The sequence below is a fragment of the Salvelinus alpinus genome, chromosome 18, assembly GCF_045679555.1.
Source record: "Salvelinus alpinus chromosome 18, SLU_Salpinus.1, whole genome shotgun sequence".
In the NCBI taxonomy this organism is placed as follows: Eukaryota; Metazoa; Chordata; class Actinopteri; order Salmoniformes; family Salmonidae; genus Salvelinus; species Salvelinus alpinus.
The window spans coordinates 49,331,033-49,341,648 of NC_092103.1; the positions used below are offsets into that span (position 1 = coordinate 49,331,033).

General features: G+C 39.9%; 1 protein-coding gene across 1 annotated transcript; it reads left to right on the forward strand.

Moving 5' to 3' along the window:
* The first annotated feature begins 1,229 nt into the window (after positions 1 to 1,229).
* LOC139544429 (transcription factor Jun-like) lies at positions 1,230 to 5,208 on the forward strand. The gene is made up of 2 exons (XM_071351508.1): positions 1,230 to 1,671; positions 3,530 to 5,208. The coding sequence occupies exon 2, from the start codon at positions 3,668 to 3,670 to the stop codon at positions 4,739 to 4,741; it is 1,074 nt and encodes a 357-aa protein (XP_071207609.1). The 5' UTR covers positions 1,230 to 1,671; positions 3,530 to 3,667; the 3' UTR covers positions 4,742 to 5,208.
* Positions 5,209 to 10,616: the final 5,408 nt, after the last annotated feature.

A 10,616-nucleotide genomic window follows, 5' to 3' on the forward strand; every position in this document is an offset into this window, starting at 1 on the left:
CCCTAATGGAACCCTATTCCCTATATAGTGCACTAATTTTTACCCTATTAGAGGTGTACTATACAGGGAATAGGATGCCGTATGGGACCCGACTGCATTGACCATGTTCTCAACCCTCACTGTGTACGACAGACCTGCTCTTCCTGCTCTGATGCCTGCTGGAAAAGACCAAACCAGTTAGATCGTAGGCTACACATTCCCTAAATAGAATAGAATAGAATGAAAGTGAATGCTGTGGAGAACCAAAGCGTTATCAACAAAGTTATTACATGTTGTGTGGAAGTGCAAAGAACACTCTCGAATGTTGTGCAACTGAGAAAGTAGGCCGATCGTGTTTTATGGGACGAGTGCTTTTATCTTTAACTCCGCTAAGAGTTATGTTCGTGTGTCTAGTCCTCACGTCGTCACTCTGGACATTTTCCGGTTTTGTACGAAGAGCGTTGAAGAGTGGCATGTAGCTACTGTGGTATGAGTATACCTAGCGCATGGTAGTGGCAACACAAAACCCGGCAAACCCTCTACACATTGCACAGTTTGTATTGTAAAGCCTACAGTTCATGTGTTGCTGCCATGCTATGTTGTTGTCGAATGGTCTCTTGTTATTATGTTGTGTTGTTTATTTTGTCGCGATGTGTGTTTTGTCCTATTTTTATATATTTTTTGTATTTTTAATATCCACCCCCCCATCCTCGCTGGAGGCCTTTTGCCTTCTGGTAGGCTGTCATTGTATATAATAATTTATTCTTAACTGACTTGCCAAGTTAAATAAAGGTTTAAAAAAGATAATAATACCTTCTTTTTTTTTATAATTCAGTGAGCAGTAGAGTCCGGCTTTCAAAAGACCAATACAATTTCAAACGACACATAAAAGGAAATAAACCTTTGTGAAAATACTAACATCTATGCAGAGTAGTTACAGGAACCAGAGAGAGAGAGAGAGAGAGAGAGACGGAGACAGAGAGAAAGAGAGAGAGAGAGAGAGAGAGAGAGAGAGAGAGAGAGAGAGAGAGAGAGAGAGAGAGAGAGAGAGAGAGAGAGAGAGAGAGAGAGAGAGAGAGAGAGAGAGAGAGAGAGAGAGAGAGAGAGAGAGAGAGAGAGAGAGAGAGAGAGAGAGAGAGAGAGAGAGAGAGAGAGATAGAGAGAGAGAGAGAGAGAGAGAGAGAGAGAGAGAGAGAGAGAGAGAAGGGCGTATGGTATTAATCGGCCAAGCAGAAAGCCCCAGTCCAATTGACAGCGGCGGCTAGCTACAGAGCAGACGAGGCAACGAGAGAGGCAGAAGAGAAGCCCGATTTCTCCAATGTCAACAGTCTATATTCTAAGGCAGTTAAATATATACAAATAATTAACGGGATGATATGAATTTTTCCTGATGATTTTTGTTTAACACACGGATATCAGATTCATTTTTTAATAGACCGTCTGCCTACACACACTCGAACCGGCTCACCGGTTTACAGGCAGCGTGCGTGGGAAACGTCTACCGGACGATGGATGGTATTCTGTGTCAATGTCGATCGGTGTGACTACCTCGAGTCACGGTTGAGTCACTGGATTGTTTCACATGAAGGTTTATTTTTCGAAACGTAACGTGAGTAGGCTAATCAACTAGTCATCGTACTGAACGGGCTTTCCTGTCACCACCGGGTTGGAATTGTGAAACCTTCGCTTATTGTAAGTATATTTGAAGAATGATTACGATACACTATTATATTTTAAGAATGATTATGATACACTACTATATTTTAAGAATGATTACGATATACTATTATATTTTAAGAATGATTATGATATACTATTATATTTTAAGAATGATTACGATACACTATTATATTTTAAGAATGATTACGATACACTCAATACTAGTGTATCCTACCGTATATGATCATACGGATGTACTGTAGGCTATATGATAAAATATGGTGCCAATATTCAACCTTATGCTATTCCTCTATACATTCACTCCCATGACAAGTCGTATTAAAATATAATGCAATTATTATTAGAAACTGTAGGATAAATCACTTTTATTGGGAGCCTAAGAGTAAGGTGGTTCTCGCTTTCATTCATGTGTTACAGATAATGCATCCCTTAAACCATACGGTATAGCCAACGCTTTTAATTAGGATGTATACGGTATAGCCAACCCTTTTAATTAGGATGTATACTGTATAGCCAACGCTTTTAATTAGGATGTATACGGTATAGCCAACCCTTTTAATTAGGATGTATACGGTATAGCCAACGCTTTTAATTAGGATGTATACGGTATAGCCAACCCTTTTAATTAGGATGTATACGGTATAGCCAACGCTTTTAATTAGGATGTATACGGTATAGCCAACGCTTTTAATTAGGATGTATACGGTATAGCCAACGCTTTTAATTAGGATGTATACTGTATAGCCAACGCTTTTAATTAGGATGTATACGGTATAGCCAACGCTTTTAATTAGGATGTATACTGTATAGCCAACGCTTTTAATTAGGATGTATACGGTATAGCCAACGCTTTTAATTAGGATGTATACTGTATAGCCAACACTTTTAATTAGGATGTATACGGTATAGCCAACGCTTTTAATTAGGATGTATACGGTATAGCCAACCTTTTTAATTAGGATGTATACGGTATAGCCAACGCTTTTAATTAGAATGTATACTGTATAGCCAACGCTTTTAATTAGGATGTATACGGTATAGCCAACGCTTTTAATTAGGATGTATACGGTATAGCCAACACTTTTAATTAGGATGTATACGGTATAGCCAACGCTTTTAATTAGGATGTATACTGTATAGCCAACGCTTTTAATTAGGATGTATACGGTATAGCCAACGCTTTTATTTAGGATGTATACTGTATAGCCAACGCTTTTAATTAGGATGTATACGGTATAGCCAACGCTTTTAATTAGGATGTATACTGTATAGCCAACACTTTTAATTAGGATGTATACGGTATAGCCAACGCTTTTAATTAGGATGTATACGGTATAGCCAACGCTTTTAATTAGGATGTATACTGTATAGCCAACGCTTTTAATTAGGATGTATACTGTATAGCCAACGCTTTTAATTAGGATGTATACTGTATAGCCAACGCTTTTAATTAGGATGTATACGGTATAGTCAACGCTTTTAATTAGGATGTATACGGTATAGCCAACGCTTTTAATTAGGATGTATACTGTATAGCCAACGCTTTTAATTAGGATGTATACGGTATAGTCAACGCTTTTAATTAGGATGTATACGGTATAGCCAACGCTTTTAATTAGGATGTATACGGTATAGCCAACGCTTTTAATTAGGATCTATACGATATAGCCAACGCTTATAAATCGGATTTATATGTGTAGAGGTTCCAATGGTTAAAATCGGCTTGTTGCTTTTACTTTTGAGCGAAAGTAAAACTATAGTTTTTTATTCCCACTGTAGTCATATAAATCAAATACAATGTATCTGTTTTGGTTTTCAAATCACATGTCATATTATATGTAGAATCTACATTTATTTTCTATTTTAACAGGTGGCCCGAATTCTTTATTGGAATATTGTTTTAGCAGAAACACTTTGTTGGGAGATCTCCTCGTCTTCACAGCTAATGCCAACGGGACCACTTACACCGTAACCAATCAGACGATGAAGATTCTGTCTCCCTGCGTCAATGACGGCTAAAATGGATACCCCTTTCTACCATGACGAGTCCGTAGGTGTCCCTCACAACTTCGGACAGCACCATGCAGATTACCAACGTTACCAGGGCCACAAGATAATGAGTAAGAAGGTGGCGCATAACTTCTCAGGCGGTTCCCACAGCAGCTCTGGCCTGAAACTGTTACAAAGCCAGCCGGGGAGCAACTGCAATATCAATCCTAATCATCTGGGAGGGATTAACAGCAACACAAACAGCTCGTTAATGCCCGGCGGCTTGTCAGATATGAATCTTCTGAAGCTGGCCTCCCCTGACCTCGAGCACCTCATCATCCAGTCTAACCAGGGCTTGGTGACGACGTCTCCTGTCCCCAACCCTAACGGAGGTAACCCCTTCATGTACCGGAACAACGCCACTAACGAACAGGAGGGTTTTGCCGATGGGTTCGTCAAAGCCCTGGCGGATCTCCATAAACAGAACCAGCTGGTCGGAGCTCCCATGTCCCCCTCCTCCTCTATGCAAGGCCCCTACCAGAGGAACATCATGTCTGCAGGAGACCTGCCCATCTATACAAACCTCAGCAGCTACAACCCGAACCACCCCAACCATGTATCATCATCCTACCCAGGGGGCCAGATGCCCGACGGCTACCCATGCCACGGCCCCCACAGACCCGGAGGCCAGGGACCCCACCATCCCCACAACAGGGGCCTGGATGCCCCTCAGACTGTCCCAGAGGTCCCTCACCCTCCCCGGGACACCACCTCCTCCCCTCCCTCCCTCTCTCCCATCGACCTGGAGACCCAGGAGAGGATCAAGGCCGAGAGGAAGAAACTACGTAACCGGATCGCGGCGTCTAAGTGTCGTAAAAGGAAGCTGGAGCGGATCTCCCGGCTAGAGGAGAAGGTGAAGGTTCTGAAGACCCAGAACTGTGACCTGACCTCCACCGCCTCGGTCCTGAGGGAACAAGTGGCCCAGCTCAAACAGAAAGTCATGAATCACGTCACCAACGGCTGCCAAATAGCAGTCAGTTCAGTCACCCTGCAGGCCAACAGCACCGGAGAGAGGGACAGCACCAGCTGCTGATCAACGGACTGTACAGGGATGAGGAGGGTGGTTTTCTGTTGCTCTGAGTCAGTCCTCTATAAAGGAGGTAGTACCTCTACTGTACAGGGATGAGGAGTGTTGTAATGGTAAGTAAAATATGCTAACTACGTGAGTGGTTGGGGAGAAGGGAGAATCCCACCTCTCTAACCTCTACAGACACTTTGAGTTGTAGTAGTAACACAACAAGAAAAGTACATGGGACATTTCACTTTTATTTTGCCCTCGCGCAGCCCTGAGAGTGACCAAAGTACCTCTGCTCAGTAGGAGAGTACCAGACTGACGACTGCACTCTACAACACTGAACCAAGTAACCATTAGAAGAGTGAGGAGCGGAGGACATCGTGCCTCTAGTATACAGTTCAGTAGGTCCAGGGTGCTTGTGGTAAACAGGAATTCTAATAACTGAGAGAGTATGACACATTCGGGGTTCCCTGGGGGGGGGGGGGGGGGGGGGGTACATACACTACACCTCAGAACAAGAATTCCTACATTCTAGGTCATCTCTATGATAAAAAAAATATCAAAACACTGTTCTATGGTATTTTTACCTGAGTATTGTCAGTTATAATTGTCATTATCTGAGTATTGTCAGCTATAATTGTCATTATCTGAGTATTGTCAGCTATAATTGTCATTATCTGAGTATTGTCAGCTATAATTGTCATTATCTGAGTATTGTCAGCTATAATTGTCATTATCTGAGTATTGTCAGCTATAATTGTCATTACCTGAGTATTGTCCGTTATAATTGTCATTACCTGAGTATTGTCAGTTATAATTGGCATTATCTGAGTATTGTCTGGTATAATTGTCATTATCTGAGTATTGTCAGCTATAATTGTCATTACCTGAGTATTGTCAGCTATAATTGTCATTACCTGAGTATTGTCAGTTATAATTGCCATTACCTGAGTCAGGTGATAAGCCTACATCTGTAGTAAAGTGTGAGTTTGACTTTAGAACATTTTGAAAATGACAATTAACGGTACTAGGAGAATCTCATGTGGCACCTCAAGGCCCTGAGCATACTCACTCTAAACTGTAGTTTGAAGTTATGGGAATTAAAGCTTTTTCCGCTTTTTCAACAAACAAAAAGTAATTGGTCAAAGTATCACAATGTTGTTGATCAAATCCATTGGTCGTAATAATGTTGATGTAGATAAGAGGTGCAGATTTATTTGTTTGAGCCACTTTAGTCTCTTGTATTGGAATGTATTATCTGTCTGTTTAGAATTGTGCAATGTGTGTATGAGATGACAGCAAAACCAACCTCTTGAGACTTTCAACTCTAAGGGCTGGATACAATCCGTATCGCCAAAGTATTGCAGAATATCCGCGTTATAGCTAGATTGAAATTTAAATGGCAATGTTCCCGCGTTTGCAGAGCTTGCATTCACGGTAAAAGCTGCATATGTCGGCTCAATCGGAAATTACCTTTTTTCATTTTAACACGGATCTTGCGCGATCCGGATTGAATCCAGACCTAAATGTGTTTTTATTAAATAACTGTGTTCATGTGAAACAGACAGAAGCTTCTGGTGATAAAGAAATAGTTTAAAGAGATTTAAACCAATCACAACTTTGTAAGATAAACTTTATAGTAACAAAGATTACTATTGGTTGTCATTTTGGAACATGGCAAATTCATTTTGGAACCTTGGTAATTCATTTTGGAACCTTGGTAATTCATTTTGGAACCTTGGTAATTCATTTTGGAACTTTGATAATTCATTTTGGAACCTTGGTAATTCATTTTGGAACCTTGGTAATTCATTTTGGAACCTTGGTAATTCATTTTGTAACCTTGATAATTCATTTTGGAACCTTGGTAATTCATTTTGGAACCTTGGTAATTCATTTAGGAACCTTGGTAATTCATTTTGGAACCTTGGTAATTCATTTTGTAACCTTGATAATTCATTTTGGAACCTTGGTAATTCATTTTGGAACCTCGGTAATTCATTTTGGAACCTTGGTAATTAATTTTGGAACCTTGATAATTAATTTTGGAACCTTGGTAATTCATTTTGGAACCTTGGTAATTCATTTAGGAACCTTGGTAATTCATTTTGGAACCTTGGTAATTCTGAAAGATTTTCCTACACTCCAACCAAAATACCTTTTGCACTGTTCTTCCTGTAATAATGCTGACCTGTAGGTTTTAGTGTAAAATGATGTCAATGTGGTAACTTTGTGGATCCGTGCTGTGTTAACCTGAACTACACCGTGTCAGAGATACATTTTCAGAGACATTTTAGACAAACTTGTTGTGTTAATAGACAGACGGACAGACAGACAGACAGACGGACAGGCGGACGGACGGACGGGCGGATAGACGGACAGGCGGACGGACGGACGGGCGGATAGACGGACAGACGGACGGACGGACGGACGGGCGGATAGACGGACGGATAGACGGACGGACGGACGGACGGACGGGCGGACGGACGGACAGACGGACGGACGGACAGACAGAAAGGGAAGAGGCTTCTTGAGAATGCAGCAAGCTACAATGAAGTAACAAGACAAGGGCTTTTAATCAATAGATATATTATGATTTTATTTCTTGTTTTATAACATTTCTGGAGCAATTTATTTATGCAAAATGTATCTTTGGTATTTATGTTTTTGGGGAAATATGATATTGCACATAAATCAAAACATGAAATCTGGTCTGATATTTATCTGTGGTCTCAACATGGACTCTGTGTAGACATGTTTCTACAAACTATTTTATACTTTATTTAAAACCTTTTTCCTATGATTGTCGATAAAGTATTTAAATCATATAATAAGCGCTCTACTTTTTACATGAAATAGCTTAACCTCTTCACCAAAAACGATGATTCAGTGCAGTGGACCAACATGGCAACTTAAAGAAAACTGTTTTGTTGATTGATGCTAAAACATTGTGGAAAGATTTCTTTAAGTCTCTATACCTGTAAGTACTTTTACATAGTTGGTGCACTGAATGTATTTTCCTATAATTACAGTATATACATAAACAATGGTATTTATGTACACAGAGTGGACAAAACATTAGGAACACCTTCCTAATATTGAGTTGCACCCCCTTTTGCCATCAGAACAGCCTCAATTCGTCAGGACATGGACTCTACAAGGTGTCAAAAGCGTTCCACAGGGATGCTGGCCCATGTTGACTCCAATGCTTCCCACAGTTGTGTCAAGTTGGCTGGATGTCCTTTGGGTGGTGGACTATTGTTGATATGCACGGGAAACTGTTGAGTATGTAAAACCCAGCAGCGTTGCAGTTCTTGACACACTCAAACCGGTGCGCCTGGCACCTACTACCATACCCCATTCAAAGGAACTTAATAATTTTGTCTTGCCCATTCACCCTCTGAATGGCACACATACACAATCCATGTCTCAATTGTCTCAAGGATTAAAAATCCTCCTTTAACCCGTCTCCCCTTCATCGACACTGATTACAAGTGGATTTGACAAGTGAAATCAATCAGGGATCATAGCTTTCAGCTGGATTCACCTGGTCAATCTATGTCATGGAACGAGCAGGTGTTCTTAATGTTTTGTACACTCAGTGTACGTCTTAGTCTGGAGAGAGAGAGAGAGGGAAAAAAATGAATAATCAAGAGACAGACTTTAAATCTCTCAAATAATTTTTGTGAGCGTCAAGGAAAATATGTATTTTTTAAACTTGAATAAGGCTTTTGAAGTCACTAATGATAATTATTATATTTTTGTACAAAATGTATTCAACATTCTTACAGTTTAATTATTGAGTGAAAAAGATGAGAAAAACCTTCTGACATGTTAGTGTGATTTTTATCGTTCCATAATATACATGATTTATTGAGGTGCATATTTTAAATAATATTATTTTGTATGTACTGAAGTAGATATGTGTACATAGGAACACTACTCTTTGTCGTGTACAGTCATTTTGTGTCGATTTCAGTAAAATCGTATTCATATGTTTCATAGTCACATATTTCTTTACCCCCAGGATAAGTCAGATAAAAGGTTGTTGATGGGACTAGGAAAGTTGTGTCTAAATTCAATCGACGCTGTGTGTGGATCTTTCATTCCTGAAAAGAGCTGTTCCTCTTTTGGGGAGAAGGTTTATTAACATGTGTTTTCGGAGACTGTTTTTCAATTTCAGTAACTGAGCCAGTCTGAGAGATGTCTTTTTATACATGTGAGGGGAGGAATGCCAAGCAGTAGAATCCCAACTGTCTGTGATTCAGTGCCGTATTGGTTTGACACATTTCTTTCTGTTAACCCTGTGATTTGATAGGCTAAAGCGATGACGGCGTTTTAAAAGGCACTTTTACAGGCATTTGGAGTGCAAAGATAATTAACAGAGAGAGAGATGACCTGATTTTAATTGTAAGCACCTGACCCCTCGTGATCAAGCCAAAGATAATAGTTTATCAACACATAAACACAATAACATGGAATACTTCCTTGCAAAAGAGACATTGGGTCTCAATGGGACTTTGCTGCTTAAAAAAAATATATGTTTATAGTGTTGATTTGAGACAGCCATAGATACCCAAGTTGTACGTGTAACACGGTGTATGTGAGTGTTGAACTGCCCCCCCGTCTGCCCAGAGGCCCAGGCTTTTTTTGTTTTGTGGTACCAGGTGGTTGGGTGCTCACCACTGCCCTGTAAGAGACGGTGTTTGACAAGTGGCTACCTTTTCTGAATAAAACGACATCACGTTGAAGATACAACCGTACATGAAGTTACGTGTAAGGTAGACAAGAGGCTACACCTTCTGAATAAGTTTACAAAACATTGAAGATAAGTTGTGATTAGTCACTACGACGATGACAATCACTATTACGTTTGTAAAGGATCAACCAGGGTTTTAAAGGGAAGTCAAGCTGCAGTTTATGACATCATATCCTGTTTGAGCACTGCAGCACAGCTGTTGGTGTGTACCCAAGGGAACATTCTATGTCGGAGGGTGCGTCCGAAAATTGCACCCTAATACATGAATTTTCTATGGAATAAAGGGTGCCATTTTGGGACAGTAGCTGTCTGAATATAGTCGTCAGTACTATGAGAGGGAAACATGACTACCGGCTACAGGGCGACTTGCCTTGGTTTAAACTGTTGTTTTATACTGATTTGTTTTGGTTTACAATTTACTCTCTTCTTGAAAAAGTGTTCATTGTTTCCTTGAATGATTAAAAAAAAATCTAAACAATAAAAGGAATATGTTTCTGAAACAGGAAAGGAGTATGTTTCTGAAACAGGAAAGGAGTATGTTTCTGAAACAGGAAAGGAGTATGTTTCTGAAACAGGAAAGGAGTATGTTTCTGAATCAGGAAAGGAGTATGTTTCTGAATCAGGAAAGGAGTATGTTTCTGAAACAGGAAAGGAGTATGTTTCTGAAACAGGAAAGGAGTATGTTTCTGAAACAGGAAAGGAATATGTTTCTGAAACAGGAAAGGAGTATGTTTCTGAAACAGGAAAGGAGTATGTTTCTGAAACAGGAAAGGAGTATGTTTCTGAAACAGGAAAGGAGTATGTTTCTGAAACAGGAAAGGAGTATGTTTCTGAAACAGGAAAGGAGTATGTTTCTGAAACAGGAAAGGAATATGTTTCTGAAACAGGAAAGGAGTATGTTTCTGAAACAGGAAAGGAGTATGTTTCTGAAACAGGAAAGGAGTATGTTTCTGAAACAGGAAAGGAGTATGTTTCTGAAACAGGAACATGTTTTTAATTGTCGTGTCGTCATCAAGAAACAGCTACACAGCTTGAACATATACCACTCACTCTGTACTCTGCCAAATATTAATACACATTGTTAAATAGTAATACACATTGTTAATTAAATAGTAAAACACATTGTTAAAACGT

Coding starts and splice junctions, on each gene's coding strand:
- LOC139544429 (XM_071351508.1), top strand. CDS start 3,668: ATGACGGCTAAAATGGATACCCCTTTCTACCATGACGAGTCCGTAGGT.